This window comes from Merops nubicus, unplaced genomic scaffold (assembly GCF_000691845.1).
Source record: "Merops nubicus isolate BGI_N331 unplaced genomic scaffold, ASM69184v1 scaffold18072, whole genome shotgun sequence".
Lineage (NCBI taxonomy): Eukaryota > Metazoa > Chordata > Aves > Coraciiformes > Meropidae > Merops > Merops nubicus.
This window is the reverse complement of record NW_008594451.1, coordinates 1-26,572: the sequence shown is the minus strand read 5'-3', so window position 1 is coordinate 26,572 and position 26,572 is coordinate 1. Positions and strand designations below refer to the sequence as shown.

Below are 26,572 nucleotides of genomic sequence, written 5' to 3'. Positions count from 1 at the left end.
TAATTCCTGTAACGACAGGAGACAGCTGAGATCTGCTCAAATCAAATTACAGCTCTGATTATGCAAAACACTATGGTTCTGCATTTCCCAATACCAAGAGTCCTTCAGAGTGCAGCTTGAAGATATCTGCTATAAGATTTCTGAAAACAGGCAATTAAAACAACAAGAGGAAAAAAAAAAAAGCAAAACAAAAAAGTTTACTACTCTACTCATATTTGGTAAAGAATACTTCATGACAAGTTATATATACGAATGTGTCAACTGCTGAATAGAAACACTGAGAAGTATTTGTAAAATATATCTCATACCATCAGGCAGCTGTTTACACGACAAAGCATCATCAAGATCTTTGGCAGTTGATGGGTCGATGGTGAAAATGCATTCTTTCCTATCCAAGGAAAAAAGAAGAAAATGAAAATTTATCTTCCAGTCATGAAGAAGGTATCAAAACAGAGACCAGAGACATCCAGACAACAACAACCATGTTTTCAGAAGACTGTTTGTTGAAACACCCTCCAATCTAATCTGAAAGTCTAAATCTAATTAGAAAAAAAAGTTCTAGACAAGTGAATCACTTGGTGGTTTTTCTCATCTCAACCCAAAATCTTTTTTTTTTCCCCCTCCGTTTTTCTTTTTGGTTTAACTGCTTGCTCTTAACAGCTTTCATCTCATTACTGATTTTCCTTCAGAAAAACTAAACAATTTAGCCCACCAAGTTCTCTCCAAAGAAACAAGCAGGAAAAAAGTCTTGATGCCTTGCAGCTAGAGTAGAAATAGATTGTTCCTAATTGCAAAGCTAAATGGAACACCAATAACCCCCATCCCCATGCATAACAGTAGATATCACAGCATCTGAAACTCCACAAACACAGCTAGCATGGAGTAGAGGCAGTGAAATACTTACAACTAAAGCTGAATGGTAACAAAATTGAGTGAGAGTTGCTCTCAGTAAAGATACCCAAAAGGTGCAGTACTCTGCAACATCTACACTGCCTATTACTATGCACCAAAGGGAAAAGCAGGAAAACACTATGAAAGTTATAGAAAGAGCTCCAAATCAGCTAATTACATCTAGCACATCAACTTGGTGCTTATGAAAAGCTGAAAGCCCTTTAGCATATGCTGTACTAGCCAGTCCATGCAGAATATGCAGCCCTGCCCTGCAAGGCCTCCATATGTACATCCCATAGTGGTGGGTGACAGGTACACCAGGAACCTACCAAGATGGACCACAGATATGGTCTAGGGACATGTAGATGAGAAAAAAAATAGAGCATCTGGCTCAGGAATCATCAGGTTTAATAGAGCAGAGCCTAGCACCAGCAAGACCCAAAACCTGAAGCGTTCAACAAATAAAACTTGCTAAATTCTTGCTTCGAGGCTTCTCTTAATCTTGGGCTGCCCTACAGCAACTTCTTGCCTGGGTGCTTGGACTACAGCAGGGTTCACTCAAGCAATGTGTGGAATGTGAGACTGGAGCTGAAGAGCAGTGAAGACCATAAATGAATGGGTTTGCTGGTTTATTTTGCTTTTATCTTAACCTTTAGAATAAGTTCAGTCCCTCCTTAGTTAAAAGATCCCCCAGCACAATGGTATAGGCTGAGACTCCCAAGAAAGAGATCAGATGCTTCTTTTCTCTTTGCTGCAGAAAAACTCATATCATGACGGCAACTCCCTTCTAGAGATGTATAATGAAAACACAAATTATTTTTCTTAGAGCATCACCACTAATATACTCTTGGGATAGGAGAGGTGGGAGGGGAAAAATTACAGCAAACTTTTAAAGGAGCAAGTGTCACATGGAATTAACAAGTCTTTGTCTCTTTGCCTGGGTGCTCGCACAGTGAGAGCAATGTCTCTGTCTTCAAGGCCTACCATTTCAGCACTTAAATGCTCTTGGTGGTATCTGTTGGTGTCAGACAGCTGGCAGCATGTATTTATGTAGTTCCACCAGGCACACTAAATAGAGACTTTCAAAGACATAAAAACCAGTAAAGCACTTCGCTGCCTTCCAAGGCTTTGGAAATTTTTCTGCATTCGCTGGCTTTCAGACTGGACAGCAAAGCCTCCTTAATCCCCCCGTGCACCTGAGTTTCTGATCCTTCACATGCATCTAAACAAATTAAGAGACTGTGACACTGAAAGATATAAAGCCTTTTCAACTACACCAGGACTTTGATCTGTTGCTGCCTAGCTACCCAGCACCGCAAATCAACCTATTTTTAAAGGCTTACACCCTTACTTCCATAAATAACCTTACTTTCATAAATATATACTCCAGAAACAACCTTACTTCCATACACAAATACTCCTTGAAATTCTACTTAAGTCTGGAATTTCAGGATATCTCCACTCCAAAGTGCTGTGCAACTTTCTTTAGGGAGCTGTGCATACAGAGATACAGACACCTATACTATGAGCAGTACAGGGGCAAGCATGTGTGCCAGCCTGCAGGTACTGATACACCAGGTCCCACTAATGCACTGTGAGCCCCCCATCCCCTCAGCCACATCTAGTGCCTTTTCCTTTAAGATGCCTCATTTTAAAGAGCAAACAGCACCAATCAGACACTAATGGCTTGCTTTCGCTTGCTTTATCTGACAAGCCAGTAAGAAAAAGGTTTAAAAGCTTCTTCAAAGAGAACGTGGGTTCCTGTGTCAGGGGAATAGACAGCTTATCCCAGGTGTTCAGGGCCTGCAACCACAAGCATCTGCCACCCATTGCGAATCATAACTCCAGGCAGTTCAAAAATTAGCAGACTGGTTTCAACAAAGCGCACATACGCAGCCTGCCCTGGAAAGAGGGGAGCATCAACACGCGGGTGCCAAATCCTGAACACATTTACACGATGGCAGCAGCTAACGGGCTGCTTTGGGGCTGCTTTGCTGAGATGTATTTGGCCAGTCAAACCTACTGCAGAGGTCAGTGGTGGCCCCCGCTGAGCCACGGGGCTGGCGGGGCAGCCCCAGCCTCCCTGGGCAGCGCTCTGTGCACAGCTTGCTGCGCCTGGGGATGCGCTGGCCGGGCTCCCAACAGCCTCGCAGCGTGCACAGACACCGCTCGCCGTCTGACAGGCTTAAACTCGCAGATGCAAAGCTGAAGAGGCATCCAGACAAATACTGATTTAACATTTCTCACCAGCATTTCCATGTGCAGCACAGCTGGGATATGTTTTACCACCAGGCTCAAATCCACTTCTCCTTTAAAACTACTCAAGGGACTTGGACTTGTAGCTTGTCACATGCAGTTTATTCTGGGAGCAGACTGCAAGGTGAGGTAAGAAAGTCACTGAGCAAATAACACAAGGAATGATACTCCCTGGCATAAGGGCTCTGCAGAAGTGTTGCAGAACTGACAGCCAGGTAGTCAGAGGGACAAGAGAAGCTGATCTGCAAGCAGAGCTCAAAGTTCACAGCAGTGAGATAATCCTGGCACACAGGAATACACCTCATTGAAGTTTTCTAAGCAAACTCCCCTCACCAGTAATTGCATTATTAAGTGTGATGAATTATATTTCTGGTTTTCAGGTTTTATTACTGGAGAAGTTTCAGATGGCCATAGGAACTGGGGCTGGCATGTGGCAATTAAACAATCCACCAAGCGATGGGACAGCAGCGCTGAGCCTAAGGGCAGCATCATGCACACGGGCTCCTCCAAGGCATGTTCTCCTGGGAAGGCAGGTTCTCAGCTATCTCCCTCTACTTTTCCTCCAGCCCTGCTGGTATCACATTTTATCTCCAGCAGGCTGCAGAAAGCCGCCTCTCATCCTGGAGAGAATGGGCACAAGACATTGAAAAGCCAGGGGAGGAAAGGCTGGGTGTGGGCAGCACAGCCTGCCTGCCGGCAGCTCTGCAAGCTGCCCCCTCCCTTGGCACCTACGCCAGCCACTCCTCTACAAACCCCCAGGGAAGACCCTGGAGGCAGCTGACAAAAGCCATCTGGGTGAAGAAACAACACTGCTCCCAGCTATGTGGCAAGTCCTCCCAGTGAAGAGGCAGGAGCCGTTCAAATTCCTCCCCTGGCCATACTGTCTGGCTGTGTGATACCCCAAAGGCTGTGGCACAAGGGATCTCTGAGAAATCACACCACACTTCTGACTGTAACCAATTACAAAACCAACCTGCAGTGGGCTGTATGACTAAACATCAAGGCAACAGAACTTTTTATGCACCTGCTAACATAGACGTTGCTTAAACACAAGAAAATAACCCATCTGCACTCACACACGTTTGCACTGACCACAGGTAAATACAAATAGGCAGCTCTCTCCAGCTTCTGGAGATGGTGACCCTGTGGGTTAAGAAGCTTGATCATCTTCCTCTCTCCCTTGTTCAAAAGTCCCAAAGAAGCTATCTCTCATTGTCATTACACCTAATAAAAATCTGGTTTGTTCATTTGAAATTGTCAAAACATACTTTGTAAAAGTAATGAGATGTTCCAAGTCCATTCGTTCCAACATACACACAACTTGGTTAGTCAAAGGAAACTGTTTTAGGAGATAGAGACACACTGAGTTAAGAGATTTTCTGGTCTTCATGCTGGAAAGCACTAGTGATAAACATGTGCCTTTAAGAAACCCCCAGCACTGATTGAAAACAAACATTTCAGTCTGGAAACTTCCATTTTTTCCAGGAGTCTTTGTCCCAAAACATATGTTGAATGCAGGTTTGCAGAGGTGGACTTGCTCTGGAATGGAATTTCTGTCAACGGAAGAATAAAAATCTCTCCTCCCTCCTCAGAGCCAGAGGTTTTGCACACCAGAGCAAGGCGATGCCTGCAAGAGTTTTGGAGGATCAGGGGAAGGGCCCACATCAAGCATGGTGGACCTGCAAGCAAGAGTCAGGAAACCACATGCCACACGGACCGCTCAGACTCTGCCAGCCCCAGGACCACGGACCCAGCCACCTCGAGCCCCGAGGCAGTGACAGGAGTGCTACTAAGGCCAAAGCTCAGGCGCTGGCTCTGTCTGCCATCTTACAAATAACCATCGGAGAAAAAAATTGCAGAAGAGAGCACTTAGTTTTATTAGACAGTAACGACAGCATCAACATATACAGGCTGGTATATCAATCCTAATTTAAGGAAAGCTAATTAAGTGCAGTTTCTCTTTGCACAGCTTAAGGAAGACTAATTAAAGCGGGCAAGCATATCTGCAGAGCAGTTAGTCTTTTTACCTTTAACAGGACCAAAAATAAATGGCTCGTGCAGCAGTAGAGGTAAGATAAGTGGTCTGTTGGTGAGCTGGAACTACCACCATGGTAATTAAAACGTTCACAGATCAGAGGACTGCAACAGCAGTTTGTTTTGCTTTGTGTAAATATCTACATCTACACAAAGGTATCTGCCAGAATCAGCAGAGAAAATACTGTAGAGTTGCTGCTGCAAGGTTTGGTACAATATATCAATTTTTGTCAGCTAAACTGTTCAGAATTCAACCTATCAGTTGGTTTAGGCATAAACTATAAACACCTACGACACAAGGAGATTAGAAGTCCCAGTGGTCAGGGCTTCATCTCCACTCAGGTGGAAGGCTACTTGGATCAAGATGAAGCATTGCATTTGTAAGCTATGGGCTCAGGCTGGTTTAGAGGCAAGGCTTCTGGCGTGGCCAGTTGTTGAGCAAAGTTTGGGGTTACCAGTGTGATTTGCTGTGGAAGCAGCTTGGTGCTGCTCACGGAGGAAAGCGCCAGTTTGTACAGAGCAGACAAAGCAGCACCCTGCACTGTGCAGATCCTCCTAACACAACTGGACAGCTTTCCCAGCCAGCAGCACACAGATGAGTCAACTCATCGGCGGAGACACGGAGCCCAGATTTTCACCAGTCTAACAAATGCCAACAACCATGAAATAACCGTTCAGAGAACTGCATGTACCCACTAGAACATCAGAAAATCCTCGATGAGGCAAGATGATGTCCTTACCAGCTGAAGTGACCATTCGTGAGAGGCAGAGCCCTAAAGAAGCGAGTATGAACCAGCTATTCAGGAACCAGGGAAAGCAGAAGATGGAGGAAGGACATCCCAGGCACCACCAGCACAAGTCAGGTGGACAACCTAATGGTGTCCATGCTCCTTGCCAGTGTCACACATCACTACCTCTCCTGGCCCTGGCTGTAGCCACCATCAACTCAAGTCACTTGGATTGAAGCCCCAACTTTGCTATTTCCATGAATTTGGACTGCTCAGGGCTGAGGTCATCGGCAGAACTCTGTGGGTCTCACGAGACGGAGCGAGAGAGAGCGTGATCTTGAGCAAGTAAACCTTGTCTGCAAGCTAACCAGAGCACCTAAAGAAGGGGCTGGAGTAAGAAACCACCAGAGATCTCCCAGCAGGAGACCCAGACATAGGGGATAGGACAGGACAGTTTCACTTGGAAGTGACTAACAACGATCACCTAGTTCAATTGCATGAGCAATTCAGTGCTAAGCTGAAGCACATTGTTAAGGCTATTGTCCAAATGCTTCTTAAACATTGTCAGGCTTGGGGCATCAACAGCCTCTCTAGGAAGCCTGTTCCAGAGTTTGCCAACCCTCTCAGTAAAGCAATGCTTCCTAATATTCAGACTAAACTTCCCCCGATGCAGCTTCAGACCACTCCCATGCGTCCTATCACTGGATACCAGGGAGAAGAGGTCAGCACCTCCCTCACCATTTCCTCTCCTCAGGAAGCTGATGGAATTAAGGGGACTGAATTTAATTACCTTTTGACCTCCCCAGCCTGACTCCGTCCCAAGGGCAACTTTCAAACTGAAGGAGTTTCCTGCAATGTTTACTCATCATTCATGAAAACAAACACACCCAAAACAACTACAAAAGAGAATAAAGAATACACCAGAAGCCACAGCACCCACTAGACTGGAAGAGGTCGTCAAAATCTGATGCCTGTGAAATTCCAACACACAAGCAGTGCAGGACTGAAGACTCAAGGAGCTCCATGGCTATCCACACCATGACCACCCTGCCCTGCTCCAGGCTCAGTGCTCATAGCCCACAGTCCTTCCAGCCATCCAACGGCTCCTAAAGCAGCAAGCTAAATCTTCTGCAGAAATGTTAGCTTATTTCCAGAGAGCGGGCTGCTGCAGCTGGAGGCGAGACAGTAATGACCACCATTTTGTTTATTAAAGTTTAAGCAGTGCAAGCCTTCTTTAAACTTGAATATGTCTGTGCTAAGACATTTACAGTACAAGTGACTGCATGTCTAGACACTTGCAGTGCATTTACATTCTTCTAGGGACTCCTTAGATTGTCCTGTTCTCTCTGCTTTGTGAGTACATTCAATAGCCTAGTGGGAGTGAAAACTCAGCCTCCTGGTTTACCCTTATTAACTCCAGCTCAAAGCTGGCATTTTAAAATTAAGCACAGCAAAGGCACTTTTAAGAATCTTGAAGATCTTCAGGTCATTTCTAAGACCCAGCTGAGCACCAGCTTGCAAAAGTTAAACAGACATCATTTCTCAGAGCTGGACACAGTTGTTTTAATTTGGATACAGGCATCCTAGAGTTGTCAACTCACTCCAGTGAATGCTACTAACATTTTTTCACACAACACTCCAATTGTTATAGCAACCACAATAATCAATCTCATTCTTCAATCACAAGAAAACCCAGCTCGATGATGGTGTCTGCTGTTTGTTATAAAAAGCCAATAAGCATGAGACCAATTCCACTGATGTTCATCACTCAAATGGGGATGAAGTACTCCTTCTCAGAGAGGAATTTCAGAGAAGAATCAGTACTTGAATGTTTTAGAGACTCCCACTCCTAAAAACATCTATTGTGTGTAGTGTCTACCATATTTGTCACACTTGATGCTGGCAGATTTTAGCTAAACCCCCAAAGCGGCTCCTTCCAAAGGAGATTCTTGTATTAAAAAGGTATGCATGCAATAGAAGTACCCTGACAAACCTCTGAAGGTGCTCCAAATGCCTTCTAACACACCAGCAAAGATACCTGACATATCACAAAACTCTCTTTGCATGGTGCATAAATTCCAAAATAAAATTAAATTATAAAATAATTAGAAGTAAAAACTTCCCCCTTCAAACACGGATTGTTATAAGCTCCACAAAAATCCAGCCCCGCATAAAATGTACTGAAAACTTAACTTTCTCCATCAAGTCAGTACTGTTCTTTTTAATTTCTCTATATTTATGTTTTAGCTAACGTTCTGTTCTGGTTCAGAAAATAGACCTCAGTCCAAGATAGTGGCTGACAATGAATCTTGAGGTACTACACATCTACCAACAGTAAACATTTACATTTTCACCAAGGACTGCTCCACCAGATTGTCAAGCCAGAATCAATTATTTCTTCTATATATTTATGGCCTCCAAGTAAGGAGGGAGATGGAAAAAAAAAAAGCACTGCAGTCTTGTAACATACCTAAATGGCTTGAAAAGCCGACATATATATATAAATGAGATCAGAGTTTCTGAGAGAGCAAATACCAGCAGTATCTCCTACAAGTCATGCTGTAATTGTGTCACAAATATAATGAGGTCTCTGCACCACCATTATCCCACGCAAGAAGGTGGAGTGTAATTGAAAATGCACTTGCATTGTATAAACTACTTTAATCATGGATGCACAGAGCTAGAAATGGAAGAGACATGAGGTCATCCAACGCCCATAGGTCAGAGCCAGAGTACTCACGACAATACATTTGTACAGACTTTCTCCAGCATAGTATTAAGCATCTTTAATGACGGAGTTACCAATACTTTCTTTAGCAGCCTAAGTTACAGTCTATTTTAGGTTGGACAGGAAAGGCTTCCTCTTTGTTTTACCTTACTTGTCCTCATAATACCCCTTTCTAGCCTCTCACCACCTTAAATGATTCTCATTTTTAAATTTTGGTCCACATATTTTAACTATCAACTACTTCATCTTTCTCAAGCTTCTAGTTTGAAAGTTGGCAAATACACACCTAACAGTCAGTCCTTTGCAAATCAATCCCTCATCTCCCAGAACATTTTTTCAGTCTTTTCTGGATGGCCCCAATTCTAATCCATGCTGTGATACCTCCAGTACAACCCTGCCTCATATGCAGATACAACATCTCTACTATGAATTTTTTTTTTCTTTTTTTTTTTTTTCTTTTTTTTTTTCTTTTTTCTTTTTACAGAGTGAGGATCTGAGAACAACCTGGGAACGAAGCTCCAATTACCCAAAGACTCCGGGGCAGATGGACAGGTCAAAGCATGCTTCAGACCACTCTATGAGGAAAATGTTGTTCCTTATAATGACCAGACTGTCCTAGTGATCAGCCCTGAAATGCCATAGCAGGGATACACTGCCTCACCTTACTGGAAAAAGTTCTGGGCTTCTTCACCTACAGCATCAGAGACAGGTACCTTGGTGTCATGGTTTAGTCCCAGCTGGGAGCTGCCCACTCACCTCCCCCACCCCCTGAACAGGAAGGAGAAAAAGGAGAAAAATAAAAAACCCCATGGAGCGAGATAAGGAGAATTGAACACAACACCACAGAAGGAGAAATAAACAACAGTAATAACAAGAGTAATGAAACAATATATAAGGCAAGTCAGACAAGGACAGACCACTTTAGCTCCAAATGGCAACCATGGTGTGACCCTGGACCACCCAACCTTCAGCCCTTCTGTTACAGGCATGACATCAGTATGGTATTGAACAACCAACTGGCTGGTTCAGTTGTCTGTCCTGGTCGTGCCCCACATCCCAACTTCTGGTGAAAACTCACCTTATCCTAGCTGAACCAAGACACAGGGTTGACAGCAGAACTTGGATCCCTCACCTCCTATCCACTCCTATTATCTGGCTTGTAGCAAGACAAGAGCACAAGCAAAGCACCGTAATATCAAGGGAAGTGGCAGCATTTGGCACACTGGACATATATAAACATGGGAGGGTAGGGCATCTTCTTCAATTGCTCATCAATAGTCCACCTTGTGATCCAGTGGAATCCAGGAAGAAATGGACATGTTCTCCAATTGTTTGAAGATTTTATCCTCATGAACCTCTATTATTCTCTCCAGTTCTCTCCATAAAATAGACAGCCAGGCACAAACAAGACTGTATGACAAGCTAGTTGCAAAAGTTATTACTGTTTTCCACAACTAAACAGATCCTTAACTAAGCAAACTTGGTTTTGATGGCTTACAAGATCAGAATACAATAATCCTGTCCAACTACACACCACCAATTCCACTCAAAACTGCACTTCCAATGACCCCATGCACCTTCCTGTAAGGAAAAACAGCAGTGTGTCTGTTTACCAGCCACTGGTAAAAAACAGCATCTGAGAACAAAGACTGTGCATCATTCTGCACAGAATAGTTTCACCACAATTGGTGTAGCTATAGTGTAGTAGAAAATGTTATGAAAACAGAGAGGAGAACCCAAAGAAGCCAACCAGAAGCAAGGAGCTGAATCACATCATTCTGACAGCAGCACCATATTTATTCAGACTTTTACTTACCCAGCAAATGGGTGAGGATGGAGCTAATGTAAGTTCTCCTCACCAGTCCAAGAAAGGTGTCGTTCCCCAGACTGCCTCAGTAACAGAAATACCCAGAGCAGCTACCACAAACCATCACCACTTTCTGGAATCAACCCTGTTAGAGAGGGACTAGATCTGATATCCTTAGAGACCATAGAGCAATCTTTTTTATGCCTTGTGTCTCCCTATGAAGAACATTAAATCAGTCACAGAACAGCTCAGTGAGAGGGCAGAGATCATAATCTGGCCCTGTTTGTATCTCCACTGCACACCAAGATAACAGTCATGTCTTTAGCGATGTTTCTTATACATTCATTAAACAAGTCATGGCTCAGTTTCCATCAGAAACCAGAGCATTTTTACATCTCTTATTATAGCTGAGTAAGTCTTGCTCTACTTAACACTAGCTTTTTGTAGTGGAAAATCTCCAGGAAACAAGCTGTTTAATGATGTTTTATCTGACTTGCACCCATTTCTAGCTAAAGTCATCCACCTGCCTTGAAAAGACATCTGTTTCAGAGGCTGGCTGCCTTCCTCCAACACCCCTTGCCCAGCTCAAGGCTGCCATTTTTACCATCACCTCTAATTTTATCAGCCAATCATCTCCTTGGGCATCTACAGCATAAGCATGCTGTCAAATCTTTTCTATAAGCACTGTTAGTCCCTGTTACCAGCTGTGAGACTCCTCTAGAAAGAAATAAATAGCTGGCAGATCTATGGGGCTGGTGCTATCCTGCTGCCAGTGCTTTCCAGTTCCAAAGAGTGCTACAGAGCTTCCCTCCACAGTGGACACAAGGACACACCAGAGCCCTTCCACTCTTCCTCCCTTATCAACCAAAGGAAGGATGCTACGTTTCTGAATGGGCACCCAAAACTGTAATTTAGCCTTCAACAACTTGAACAGCTTTAGGTCAGTGTAACTGTGGTCACCTGCTGAAATACCAAGATGCAATTTTTAACTGAATGCTTTGTTGCATTAGAGCGCTTTGCCTGCGACAACAAAGTTCACAAACTGCACTCTGTGAGGGAAGCAAGTGAGCATTAAATGTGCTGCCAACGCACTGGATCCTTGCTGTCCCCTGCTCTGATGGTTCCCAGCCCCAGGCAAAGAACGGCAGTTACGCTGCCATTCAGAGGGACCTCAGCAGAGAAATGGCCTGATGGGAATCTCAGGAAGCTCGAAGAGAAAATCAAAGTGCTGCACATGGGGAGGAACAGCCCCATGCACCAGCACAGGCTCAGGATCAACCAGCTGGAAAGTAGCTCGGCAGAAAATGAGCTGAGGCAGTCCTGATGGACAAGTTGAACATGAACCAACAACATGCCATTGTAGCCAAGGTGGCCAACAGTCCCCTGGGCTGTTCTGGGAAGAGTGTTGTCAGCAGGTCTAGGGCTGCAGTCCTTCAATCCTTTCCCTCTCCCTGGCACTTGTGATACCACAGCTGGAGTACTGTGTCCAGTTCTGGGCTCCCCAGTAACAGGAAGATATCAACATACTGGTGTGAGTTTGCTGAAGGGCCTCGATGATGATTAAGGAATTGGAGCATCTGACCTGCAAAGGAGAGGCTGAGAGAGCTGGAACTGTTTAGCTTTGAGGAGGTTCAGGCAGGGAGATCTGGTAGTAGTGAAGACAGAAACAGACTTTTCTTAGTGGTATGTAACAGCACAAGAGGCAACGGGCACAAAATACGGGAGATTCTATTTAAAGGTAAAAACCCACATTTTTACTGTAAGGGCAACTGAACCCCAGAACACATTCCTCAGAGGGGTTGTGGAAGCTCCATCTTTGGAGATTTCCAAACCCCAAATGGCCGCAGCCCTGAGCAGCCTGCTTCAGCTGACCCAGCTTTGAGCAAGGGGCTTGGAGTAGATGATCTGCAAAGGTGCCTTGCAGCCTCAACCATTGGGTGATTCTCAGGAGTTCAGAGCTGCTCAGTTTAAGTCAGTATGTTTCTGCTCCTCGGACCACATACATCTTGTAGACATTTCAGAGTTTCTTGCCACAGCACCCTTTCTCTGCTCAGTATTTTTAGCTCATTGTTTTGTATTTTGCCAGCTGAGAAACTGCAGTTTGTAATTTTACCTTCAGCTTCATATTTCTTCTTAAAAGTGAATACAATGTCCTGTTTATAATAATAAAATCACTTGTTGGCAGGATGACATCAAATGGAAAAAGAGAAAGCAACTGGAAAATTTAGAGCAAGCAATTTTGAGTGCCAAGTTTCACATTTGTAATAGTCCAGCAGAGGTCAACAGGCTCACTTATTATTAGGCAAATGGTAAAGAAATAGATATCCTCAAGTTCTTCCATGTTAGACTATATAAACCCTCCCTACTTCAACAGGCTCTAGCACTTTCCAAAAGAGTGATGTTATATATTTTCCACAGTAACACCAACAATGGGAGACAAGCAAAAGGCAGAGCTGCTTTGCAAAGAACAGTCTTTTTTCCCTCTCCAATATTTAGGTTTTTGTTTCCCACTATGATTGGACTTTCCTGGCTTTAGTTTCTTGTCCCAGTTAAGCAGTAAAGGAAACAAAAAGATATGAATGAAATTAGAAACATTTGGAATGAGTCTTAGAAATAGCTTTTGTATTTCTTAGATTCTTGTCTACACCTCTTCAAATGGCCTCCTCCTGTAGCCCCCTTTCTCCTGCACCCACCTCTGAAATTTGTGTTTCCTCCTTTGCCCTCACCCCTCTTCTGCTCAAGGGCTGTACTTTGTCCCACACCATTGTAACATTAAGTGCAAAGCAAAGCAAACAAGGAAATGAAAATTACATGTTGCAATACTGGAAAAGACCAGAAAATGGTTGAAACTTTGCACCCATCAAAATTTGTTTCTATGACACTAATCCTCCAATGTTTCTCTAAAAGCAGAAACCAAACACTTCTCAAACTTCTAATGAAAAAAACTCAACTCCAGTCAACCTGAAAAATAAAATGAGAACTCTGGTCCTATCTGTATTATCACATTTAAAGTCTCTGGAAGGGAAGTTACCTCAACCATGTTATTCTGATACTTTAGGAAACTTCAAGTTCTCTACAAAATACAACTGCAGTATGCAATGCCAACACCTAATATTGCCTAGTGGTCTTCATTAGAAATTTTTGGTGCTCTTTACAAACAAGTAAGCTGGGAGTACCCACAAAATGCTTGCCTAATTTTACAAATAAACTCATGCAGGTAAAGAGCAGATGTCCATGGCAAAACTGCACAGTAGTGGCAGGGCAGAGCAGAGAGCTAAATCAGCTAAAACATTTCAAAGCCATCCATAAGGTTTGGATCTTCTCTGCTGTAAGTAACATTAAAATATTATGTCAAACTTTCTTTGTGAGACATCACTGGAGAAATGAGGGAAAAAATAAAAGGATCTCTTGGAAGCAATTCTGCACAGGCTATGCGGGTGAGATCACAGTTGCTATCCAAACAGACTATGCATGGCAAGAACAGGCTTCCTGTAAAACTGAAAGACTAGCAGGAACATCAAGGAACATATTTACAAGATGGCATGGACAAAATATCCTTCCCTCCTCTTGCCCAGCCTCAGCAGCTTGGTGAAACATTGTCTCACTTTCATCTAAAACCACACTCACAAATGCCTCCAAGTGCAGAACCTCAACCTCTGTGCTCTATACACTGACTCACAAGCAGACCGGGCCACACTCGGGACACTGCTCAGCAGAACACAGAAATTGCCTTTTGAGGAGGAAAGGGTCGTTTCCCATGATGAAAGGAAACGAGGAAGTTATCTCAGGAAGAAGAAACACCCAAAAACCCAAGATTGCTGTGTCCCACTTCCAAATACCGAAAGTGTAATGCATGACACTAGAAAACTTACAGCACTGTGCTACAGAACTGGGGAGGATTTACTACAGATTGAAGTGTTTTAATTCAAACTCTTTTTCCAGTACTTTAATGGGTCCTGTAAGAAAGATGGCAACAATCCTTTTAGCAGTACATGTTGTGACAAGACAAAGGGTCATGGTTTTAAACTAAAACAGGGTAGAGATAGACTTGATTTAAGAAAAATTTTTGACAATGAGGGTGGTGACACACTGGAACAGGTTGCCCAGAAAGGTGACAGAAGTCACATCCCTAAAAACATTCAAGGTCAGGTGGGACAGGGGTCTGAGGAACCTAATCTAGATGACCTTTCAAGTCCCTTCCAACCTAAAGCATTCTATGATTCTAAACTGAATTAGGATGAGCTGCTTAGAAGTGTTAACGTGGCCATTTCAGGAGGAAAGATGAGTCCTTATTTCAGTGTAATTTATCTTACATTGTTCTCTCAGAGTACTGTAATCTGGGGAGCCTGACAGATCAACATGCACAAAGTACAGCAAAGAAGGGCACTCACAGAGGCAGGTGCTGTTGAGCACGGCGTGAGCTCCCCTGGAAAACAAGGCACAACTCCCATAGACACCCAGGCCAGATACCCAGGTTCAGGCATCTTCCTCTGGATGTCAGCTGGGCCAGAGTGTACTGACTACTCGTACAACACTACAGACCACAGTACACTTGTTGCTGTCAATACAAAAGCTAGTATTTAATATCAAGTTAAAGCTGAGCTATCTCAGGACTTGCCAAGAACAGTCTCTCAAGGTCAGATGGGTGAGACCAGAACAGATGGCAGCCAGGTCTCCAGCTGCAGGACTCCACTCACCTACAATTCACACTACACTTACTTACTAATAAAGCTCATCTTTTTCTGTGTAGACAAATTTCTCACTGTGAGGAAACAAAAACACAACTCATCTGTATTTTACTTTCCGTAACTAGAAGTCTCATGTTATCTCCATATGCATTTAGACCACAAACTAGTTATTCAGCAGTGTGGCAGTTGACATTAAAAGGATTAGTAAATTAAGCTCAAATAATTGTCTTAAAAATTTTGACTGTTAAATGTTTATATTTGAGAGGATCAAAAGGAAATCTACTTTGTAGTGTGCACTGTGGTCGGGAAGGGGCAGTGAGGGATTTAAATGGCTTAACTGCAAAACTGTTATCACCTTGATAAGTCCCAGTATAATAATTTAGCAATAAAAGCAAGAAATGCACTTGGAATTTGTTAGCAAAACTGATTGTCTGACTGGAGACTAGTCAAGCTCTTTAATTGCTTGAAAGAACTTGGTCAGAAGAAACAGAATGCTACTGAAATGTAGTCAAGAATACAAAAATAAGCACTTTCCAGTGAATTGTGAACTGCAGAACTCAGTATCCTTTTTTTTAAAAAAAAAGCTACTTGAAGCCTACGGTCTGGATCTGGTATCTGAGTGACAGCACTAGTCAGGAGTTTGATTCTCCCCTGAATTATTCCATTGTGTGGCAATGGAAATCTAGTAAAGTTGAAGCAATAAGGAGGTTTCAGGCTACAGTGCAGGATTAGATCAAAAGTAACATCTGGAGTCCAGGTACAGCTACAAATGGCTGCAATTTATCATTTTACCCACTAAGATTACTAATATCCATGTCAGTAACACAGATAAACGAAGAGGGAGAAGAGCTACATACACGCAGGTGCTTGCACCAGTACAGCGTCTTGAGGAATAAGGCTCATGGGGCTGTTTCACCCCAACAATATGCAAGAGAGCAGTGAATCTGCCAGCTGAGAGAGGATGCTCTAGCATGAGCAAGGGCAGGAGTAGAACACACTGCATCATCTTAATGCATTTATTGGTTTGCTTCCTTGCATCTTCCCTTACCGCGAAGCAAGGTTCTACACAAATTACTTTTGCCTTTAAATCTTTTCTAGTGAAGTGACCTCTAGAATCTGACACTTTGAAGCATAGCAAATCCACTGGTTCTGGGTAGTCAAGCAATGTCAGAGTGTCTACCAGCCAACAAACTGTGGAGTACCTGAAAGCTGGTGAGAGCATCACTAAGTTGCAAGGATAGCTAATGTGAGGTAGATGGACAGCACAGAGTTGCCAGGCTGCAGGAAGGGACTGCACTTGCCAGCTGCTAACCTGATCAAGAGCAGTCATAAACTGCATAAACACATGAGACACTGGTTCTTCAAAATAGAAAAATATTGAGACTAGACAGGAAAACACAGGACAGTCTACCTGCACTTAAGTTTCAAAGTAACAATGTCCAAGATCATTTGATCTGCCAGGCATTCTGAAAATCTCTGCTATAAAACTACCACTAAAATACGTAATACGTTCCAGACAAAAACATAAAGCTTTCAGGTTAGATGCCAAACACCCAATTTTCAGTTTCAAGAGCTCTTTTGAGAAAAAGCCTCAGACTCACAAAATACTTCTCCAAATAACTGACCTTCTGGGTCTGTAGGTACTTTCAAAAGCAGATTCTCACCATGCTAGCACAGGTAACATGTAACATGGTACACGTAATGTGTCAGTGCCTTTTCCAAGTGTGATGAAAGCAAAACGAAACAGCACAACCCTGCAGCAACCCAAGGAGGAGTCACCAACCACACTTTTTGTCGTTACCTTAAATCTCTTCTTTTGGCCAGCTCTGCAGGTGAGATAACCCAGGGCAGGCTCTGGGGAAGACATTCCAGGGCTTCAGGGGGAAAGTCAGAGAAATCCACACCATATTCTGTCAGGATCCCTTCCGTTTCCGGCTCAATCTCTCCGGCCTGCCCAAGACTTTTGGCCAACTGCCTGCAAAAGAAGGAAAGAAAGGGATGGGTTTTTTAAGTGTATAACTACTACTGGTGTGTTGTTACTGTCCCCGCAGAGAGGCTGCCGAGCCCTCAAATATACTCTTTCACCCATTCACTTCTCCCTGAGTTTTGGCAGAGGACCTGGCAGGAATTCAGTCCATGCCATGACTTATGTCTGCTGGAGATGCAAAACACCATCTAGACAGTACTCCAGGATGTTTTGTGCATTGCATTTTAAAGAGACATTTTATATTAGGTTTTTGCAGAGGTAAGAAAGTGTCTAATTTTAGAAAAAAAAAATACATCCAACAGGGCTAAGAAAAGCACAGCCCTCCATACAGACAGCTCTAGCTTTACACATGGGTCCCTTGAGATCGCCCTTCCTCTCCTCTCCTTTTCCACTGAAAGAGGTGACTCAACCCTACCACCTGAAATGGAGAACAGATTCCCACCAGAACCCAGAAAGCTGTGCAGAGGACATCTCCCAGGAAGCTCAGCACACTGCTCTCCATCCCAAAGGATACACATCCTTGCCTGGGCAAACCCTACGAAAACAGAGGTGTGAAGAACCCTTACTGACTTCCTTACAGGAGTTGCACACAGACATGCCCACAGACTGTCTTTCCATTTCTTTTCCAGGCCCTAAACATTCCTAGTAGTTTGTCCCTCCTCTCCTAGCTAACCAGAAGCCTCTGAACCATGAGCCAACTGGAGAGAAGCCAACGATCTAGAAGCAAGTCACAGACAGAGAAAACTGTCCCCCACATGCTAATAGACTTTGATGAAATACTCTGCACATGTGGATGAGGCTGTTGTTCTGTTATGCTTAAAGAAAGTTTCCATCTGCTCCAGTGCAAGCCTCAGTATTCATCTGTCCAAGTGCCCTGGTGTCAAACAAGCACTCAGCTCTGGACACAGCATACAAACCAGGACTCCAAGGAGTGGGACATTTGTTCCCTCAAATTGCAAAATCTGTAAGCTCAGCTGGTTATAAACAATCACATGAGAACCTATGTCCCATGGCGGCTCCACTTGTCCCCTTTCTTCCCAAATTGTTCTGCACTACGCAGAGGTAAATTATATTATTATTTTTTTTAATATACTGCCATTAGGGCAAACTGCACTTTACAGCCAACAGAGATAACATTCCTGACCCAAGAAAATTACAGCTGAAATTAAGGCGAATCCATCAAAACATGACACAAAAGAGAGGGGTAATAACACAGTGCAAAACCAGCCACTCTAATAAGAGTTTTTCCACTGCATAAAATACACAATCATTATATTGATCCTTCTGCTTTCATTCCGACGAGTGAGAACAGGCACTAATTACTCTTCAAAATTGGGGCCAAACCAGCGCACTTGTCATTTGGACGAGCGAGATGTTCTCAGGGCTTCAAATGTGCCATAAAGCCCCAGAACAAACCCCACCCGCGTGGCACAAGCAAACCCATCTTCTTTATGGGAGCAGAGCTCTCTCTCCTCGCAACGGGAAGGGCTGCGTAATAAACCTGTCACGTCAGCTAATATGCTGGAAAGGACCGTGCGCTTCGTGGCGTGGTAAATTGTAGAGCTCACATTGCCTAGCTTTAAAATAAAAATGAAAACAAGGATAAAAGATATTCCCCTCCATTGTTTCAATTTTATGTACAAACTCTACGGCAGAAATTACGCGTGCGTTTGGCACTGTGGCCGAGTCCTTTGTTCCCGCCATTTGGTCCCAGTCTGGTCCTTATTTTAATGTAAGTAAATGAAGCATTAGTTTTATCTCCCCCTCTCTCAGCAGTAACAATAAACCAGAGAAATCACCACTTCATTTCTAATGTCTAGTGCCGAGCTGGGAGACCGAGCAAGGACCAGCCCATGGGTCTGCAGGCCCACCAGCACCACCAAGGATGGACTGGGAAAAAATAAAGAAGAGCTGAAAAAAAGGGAACACGTTGCCCTAACAAAAAGAAGTGGCAAAGGCTTGAGTTTCAGGTGCCCTTTCTCTTGGGAGGGCAGAGCTGGGAAGTGCACCGGGAGGGCGGCTGGACGTCTGCACGACAAGTCATGGAAAGCACCTCTGAATGCCAGAGTGCTTTCCAGCTCAGTCTTGAAACCCATGTCCTCTTGATCCGTTTACTGAAATTAGATTACGAACCATAAGGGGTTTACCCAGAGGTCTGATATAGGACTAATATTTTTTTAATAGTAATTAACATTTGATTTCCAGCGTTCCAGGGAACATTACCCAAGTACCTTGAAATAAAAAGTGTACAACTGACTTTAATTGGGGCCATGTTACAGTCACGCAGACATGATGACTTGCATCAGAGCAAAATCTGACAGGACAGCATGTGATCAAAGGTAACACATATAGGATCACCGATGGCCCCGGAGTAACAGTCGGGCTGTAAAATCACTCATGGGGCTCCGCGGCCACCGAGGGTAGCAAGAATAGTTCAAGAGGCTTATAAACAACAACAGGCACAGGGCCCAGCAGCAGTCAGACATTCACTCCCAGGGAGTCACCATGTCTGTGACCCCCCCAGGCTTACGCAGATCGCTTTTTAAAAAATGTTAAACAGAAAAAAAAAAAAAACCAAAACACACACATTCTAATGGTTACAGACGTAACCATGTCTTTTCTGTGACGTTGATGGGGGAGCATCACCTCGAATTTCTTGAATGCCCTCGGACTGATGTCAGACACGGTGGTAGTGTGCCACGGTTGGGGCACAGGACAGCACATGGCACAGCCCTCTGAACCAGCCCTGGCTGCAGGCTGAGCTGCTCTGAGCTGGCAGCTCACCTGAGCCTGACCTCCCTTGTGCGTCTCGGGCAGAGCCACTTGCGCTGCTACCTTCCCCCTCAGTGACACTGGTCCCATCTACTCGGCCACCCATTTCTACAAACACTTGAGCCCTCTCCACTCCCTAGACGCAGCTGAAACTGGGCAGTGTGTTCAAAGGTTACATGATAAGAACTCTCCAAAAAGACAAAGTATAATTACATAAGGTTTGTTTCCTTTGGAAAGCCAGGCAGGCTCCCAAATGGGAGTGAATAACTTCCATGGGGACTCAACAACCTTAATCTCTCCTGGAGCAGACCTGTCCACAGTCATCCTCCACAGAGGTTTTCTTGCAGCAGTAGGACAACATCCTACACATCAATAAGCCACCGCTCCTAGAGGAAGCTTGTACAGGAGCAGAAGAGGGGACACCAAGGAAGGCCACCAGGCTGCTCCCACTGCCCAGTGCTCAAGCAGAGCTGCACAGGCTCAACAAAGCCCATAAGTCCTAGTGGAAATGGTGAGATGGCAGCAGGGTTGAGCATCATGGAGATGGAGAGCTGTGTCAGGGGAACCTCCAGCACTCAACAGCACAGTCCAGCCCTACTCCACACCATGGAGCTGCCTCCCTCTAGCTGCCAGGCCACCCACCACTGGAACACAGGAGCAGCATGGTGCTCCTCACACAGATGGGGCCACCCCACGCTTCAGAGCGTATGGTGATCAGCTGTGCACAGGGAACACAGCTTCACTGAGAGACAGTCCCATCAGCAAGAAGGTGTTTTTCCAGAAAACCTACACTGCTCAGGAATAGGACCTTCCCTCAAGCCTTACAGTGAGCTACCCAAGGTACCTGGTCATTTCCCCTCACATCAAATATATTTATGGATTAAGAAACAGAAAAAAAATGCCAGAGATGAAAGGAATTCAAGCCACTTGGATGGCTTTGGAAAGAATCTCAAGGGAAGAACATCCGGCAACATTTCATTTTATTGCAAATGCTGTGACAAATCTTGTCACCTCGACAGAAGAGTATCTAAGGCCCTGAGCTAGAACAGCCACAAGCCCTGTGTGACACAAAAGGGAACCAGCGATCCAATGTTTTCCTGCTACTTTTTTTTTTTGTAATAGTCTTATCCATCATCCTATGTTCGGGGAAAAATCATTCCCGATTTACTGCACAAAAGTGTGGAGATGTCTGGACTAATACTCCAAACAGCCCTGGAACTCCAACACTAGAAAAGGCCCCCAGAAGCTATGTGTGCCAGTACTTGCAATATTTATCTGGAAAGGGAGAATACCTTGGAGCTATCTTGCTTAACCTGCTACCTGAAGCAGATACAGTTAAATGGCACTTCACTGCCATGGTAAAATCACTTCACATGCAAGAGGGAGCACAGCAGCCCACACTCAGGACATCACCAGCAGGACATGGAGCCATTAGTTCCACCCTGCTCCTTCCCGGCACAGTCGGGGTGACAGGGTGGCCTAGGGTGGCCCTTCTGAGGGGACAATGTCTCTCTCGTCACCACCAGGTGGCAATCACGACACAGAAAAGCACCCCCTCCCCAACGGGACCTCCAGGGACTGTGAGGTTGCCCCTGTGCAGGTGACCACACTGGGTGGCCAATGCCATTGCCAAGCTCTTGGCCAGCCAGACATGGTCGCTGTGATGACCAGACTATGTCATTAGCTGCACTTGGAAACCTGGACTAGAACTTCCCAAGGGAAAAGGAATGCTGAGAAAGGTGCATGACCAGCCTGGGCAAGTTCAGTTGCAGGATGAAGAGTACCTGGAAACACTGAAGGTACCATGGGGAATTCACTGGCAACTATGGAGGGAGTTTCCCTTGTCATTCTTCCAGTAAACTTAGACAGTACAGCGCGATGATGACCAACAGGCTCCTTAGTCCAGACACTTTCAAAACCATAGTGGTGCAGCCAAAGGGCATCACGAAGTCAGTGGGCAGAACTAAGGGGTGCACAAGGAAGTTCAAACTAACAAGCATGCAATGAGCTGCAGAGCACCTGCTGTTCTCTCCTTCAGATAAGCCACAACTAGCAACACAGCATGCTTATAAACACATCCAAAAGCAAACAGGAGTTTTTGAGACCTTCAAGACATGTCCTTGTCTTTCAGTGTTTAAATAAGCATATATTTATAATTAAAACCAAAACAAGTCACCAAGGTTTTATGCTTGCATTTCCACAATGCACTTCCTGAAATGCAACAGAGTCCCAGAGGAAATAGCTATGTCTGAGGACAATCATGGATGCTTTCTTTCCTGACAACACCCTTTACATCTTGGAAACTACCAAAACAGCCAGATGAGAACATACAACATTGTCAGAAGTACAGATTAAAGACATACACATTAGCCAATGAAAAAAGACTTTAGCTCTTTCTCCTAATTTCCCATTTCTGCTGAAAAGGAGGGTGGTTCATGTCAAGAAGCCAAGCAGCACAACCACCCTCCAGTCTCTTCTCTGTTGGAGTCAAAGACAACAAAGAAAATCTCTGCCAATACGAAATTTAGTCACAGTGAAGTTCACAGCACAGCCAGCCCCCAAAAGGGAGGCCACTTCAGTTCATGTGCTGCAGCTTAACTAGGAAACACTGAGTGACTTGATGGCTCATGTGGCTCTCGAGTACACGTGAAACTTGCTATTACTGGGCACACACAGAAAGCACAACTGATAATGAACTTTAACTCAGGGAAACGGGGACCTGAGTTTAGTTTATTTCTAGTGCTGATAGATCTGGGCCAACATTCTTACTCTTAAAAAAAGAAAGAATTATACCAGTTTTAAGCTTTACCAGGAGTATGAGCTGAGGACTCTAAAACCAATGGTGCTGACACTGTACATCATCAGTGCCACTCCATCAGAACAGCTTTGCAAGTGGAAAAGTTGGGCTTTGTGTCCAACTCCCACTATGACAAATGCTCCAGACTACATCCAGATCCCCAACACCTGTAAAATTTGACTACAGCATTGCTACAGGTCAGAGTTACCAACTACTCAGAGTTAGCTTACTGGATCACCGACCAAACCAGGACTACTTGTTTTTTTTCCCAAGATAACTGAACAGATTTATCAATGTCCCAAATTTCTTATGGAGACCCACTCAGTAGGAAACAGCAAAGCCACTCCAGGAGGAAGGCTGGAACACTGCAGCTGTTCCCAAGAAAAGAATGAAAATGCTGAAAACTACCAGGTCTTCCTTGTTGAGAGGCAAACTGAACTTGCAGTCTGGATCCAGCCCAGCCCAGGACATTTGTGTAGCCCTGGCTTAAAATCTCCTTTGTGGCAGTGCCTACAACTTGAACTCTCAGCAATGGCTTATACAGTGCCTCCTGAAACGCATAGAGTGCAACACCCTTCTCATCACCTTCAGAAGTGAATGAATCTTTTCTTGCTTTGAAGTATCCTTTCTTTAAGGAACACAAGTTTAAAAACAAACAACCGATTTCTTTCTACTTATCATTAAAGGCTAAAAAATCAAAGATGAGCCTCACAGCTACTGTCCTTCCTCTGGCAGTGAAATCCTTACACACTGTACTACTTACAGAAAGGGAGGAAATATTGAAAGGCTGCCAGCACCCCACAGTGATTGTGCTGGTCAGGCAAAGTACCTGTGTGTGTTCCCTCTAGACTGCAAGCTCCTCTGAGCAAAGACCACAGCTCATTATGCTGTGATGTGACAGCACACTAAAGCAAGCACCAAAAACAACTAATGTTATGTAGCCATGAGATTAACTAGTGATGGGCTACCCTTAGCCTTATCACAATTCAGCCACCAAATAATCAGAGGGACACAAGACAAGCATCTTGTTAACAGATTCCTGTCTCTATTGCTTGTATCAAATTAAGTGAAACCAAGAACCCCAAGCAGAAATCTCAGTCACTTCTGCTTCCAATGGTAGCCACATACCCTGTTGCAAAGTTACTGTCTTCTTTCCAGTCTACTATGCGACAGATGAAGAGCATGTTTGAATAGTCCTCAGGCCTGGTCACAAAGTCTGGAGGGCAATCAGCCAAGGACACGTAGACCCTGGGCACTCTGTGGTCCACAGGTGAGAACATGGCACACCTCTTGAAGAGTTCACTATTCTTGTCTGCCAGAAGTTTGATGAAGCCTGTAGCTGCTCGGGAATGCTTCTTTTCCAAAATATAGACCACCTGAAGAAGACAAAGGTTTCTAAAGTTAATACATTCAGAGAAACTTAATCGGATGCACAGAGGCTTAGCAGAATACCTGGAAAAATCACAAGGCCTGTATCATGTTTTCCCTGTGTGTATGTGTGTGCATTTTTTAACTGAGAACCTATTTACAATGTATTTTCCTTGCCATCTTGCTCATGGCTATAGAAGCATTAAGTGCCTTCCAAGTGCTAGCTCTCTACTGCAATTTTCTTGATTACAGAACAAAACCAGACAAGAAGCAGATGCTTCCAAATGCCGGGAATCAGCCACAACATACAAGCAACTCCTGTAAAAGCTTTCATTTGTATCCTCGGCCTGCGATTTTGACATTCAGTGCAGAACAGCCCAGTCCAAAAATGGTGCTGCTGGCAGATCCAGTGCTAACCACAGGAAAGGATGTGCTGTGAGGAATTTGGCACTTCTCTCCTCCTTTCTATGCTTTCTGGAGTTAGGGGTTATTTTACCTTTATCCAAGATGGCTTTGAGAAGAATAATAAATTACAATATCACTAAATAATTGTTCCAGAGAGGTGTTCATCCAGGCTGTATTTTTGTAGACCATAATAAATCACTGGATAACAGAAATATTATAGCCAATTTCCTAAGCTTATACAGAACAGTCCTTCCGGAGGGTTTCAGGAGCTGCACCTCTGTGCAATTCTGAGCACTGGAACTGTCACACTGGATGAGACCAGAAGGCAGCCCAGCCCACGACAGGGACCAGAAGCAGAGGCTACAAGGGAAAGCACAAGACATGGATGAGACCTGACGCAGCCTGATCCAGTAATCCTTTCCTGGTTTCTTAACATTCAGAGATTGACTCGAATCTTGAACCAACAGCACCAGAAGCCTTTCCAAAGTCTGTAAGAATTAATTCTGACAACTTTGGACATGGTGACACACATATTAGTATCCAATCTTTTTCCTGAATCTTGCTAAGTGATTCTGCATATCAATCAAAAGGAATTTAAACTAGGATAATTGGTAAAAATAACAAGATACTTGATTTTTTTTTTTTTTTTTTAATCAGATTGGACAATTACTGTCTTTGAAGTGGGGAATGAGATTCAGAGATCAACAGATGGAGACTACAGGAGGGCCAGGGCTGGTCTCATTCAGCCTTTGGGAGCACACACATGCTTGCATGTCACTCTCCAGAGTTACCTTGGCTGTCCTCTGAAGACACTGATCTGGGAGGAGCCTGGGGTCATTCACCTTGGGTCCATCGTCTTGCTTTGTCCTGTGCACACCACCGATCCCAACAGCCTTAGCTGCATCAGACAAACACAGCAGTTACTTTAGCACATTTCCATGACAAATCCATGTTGGGCCTTTGCTGTAAACTACAATACAAGGTGTACGTAGCAGACTTATTTGAAAGGAAAAAGATCTCTCAAGTGTGAGAACAGCCAAGCATGAGGCAGTTATTATTTTGCCAGACTACCACAGAGAGAAGATATATGTTCAATTACCATGCAGATCTGCTGAAAAACAACAAAAATCAAAATAAATCCCAACTTTACAAGTTGAACAATACCAACCCTAATAAACAAAATGGTGGGAAATGCATTCTGTTTATTAACTACTAAGAACTACGTGAATTTCCTGTCATTTCTTAGTTGAAGTCATTAACATTTTGTAAGTAGTCCTTTAAGTACATACATTCATTTAATATTTCATTTCCTTTAAAAACATTATGCAAGGTTATAAAATGCGTGTTTATCTTTGAAATAATATCTACTAAGCTGCCCCTCTTCAGCTGTGGACCAGGATTATGAGAAAGCCTTAGGAAAATAATACTGCTGTATATGACAAACAGCTCCCTCCCCCTGAAATCTCTTCACTGGACGCTGATAATATTTAAGCCATCGATTAATTTCTAGTTTTCAATTTTTGAATATTCAAGAATCTGAGTTTGGAAGTATCTGCTACAGACCGCTGGCACGCTGAATGCATTTAGTGTTTACAGACACCCAAAGTGATCTTTGCCAAGGAGAAAGCTGGGACCAGTCCCTTCTTGACGTGCATCCTTGATGAGAGCCTGTAGTTACTTCTCTGACAGCATTTTTAGGTTGGAAACATCCATGTGCTCTTGTCTGGAGGGCTCGTGGGAGACAGCTGCCTCTCTCCACTTGTATGGCAACCACATCCATCTCAAGCTTGTGTGCTAAAATCAGGCCTTGAACGTTCAAAGAAATTTTGCTGTCTTAAAGAGAGGCCGTGGCGCTGACTGCAAGTTCCAAGGGACGCAGCTGCCACCGTTCCCCTTAGAAGACAGGAGACAAAGCCACGTTTCCCTGAAGCCCGTGCTCCAGCGGGCCAGCGGCGCTCAGGCACTGCAGCAATGCTCACAGAGAGTGGCGGCAGGCAGACCCCAGCCCCAGACAGCACCCATCTGTCCCTCAGGGACCCTCGGCAGAGGACGGGCTGCAGAGCGGAGGCCGCAGCTGCCGTCGGGGGCCGGGGCGTGGCGCTGAGGGGGAG

General features: G+C 44.3%; 1 protein-coding gene across 1 annotated transcript in view; it reads right to left on the bottom strand.

Moving 5' to 3' along the window:
• Positions 1 to 25,359, bottom strand: part of LOC103768643 (DIS3-like exonuclease 2) — a gene marked incomplete at both ends in the record, with an annotated part of 55,218 nt that extends 29,859 nt beyond the window's left edge. The window contains 4 exons of the mRNA XM_008935795.1: positions 309 to 388; positions 16,934 to 17,107; positions 23,817 to 24,064; positions 25,253 to 25,359. Of these exons, the coding sequence (XP_008934043.1) occupies positions 309 to 388; positions 16,934 to 17,107; positions 23,817 to 24,064; positions 25,253 to 25,359 (609 nt within the window). The remainder of the gene's footprint in view (positions 1 to 308; positions 389 to 16,933; positions 17,108 to 23,816; positions 24,065 to 25,252) is intronic.
• Between the last annotated feature and the right edge of the window lie 1,213 nt (positions 25,360 to 26,572).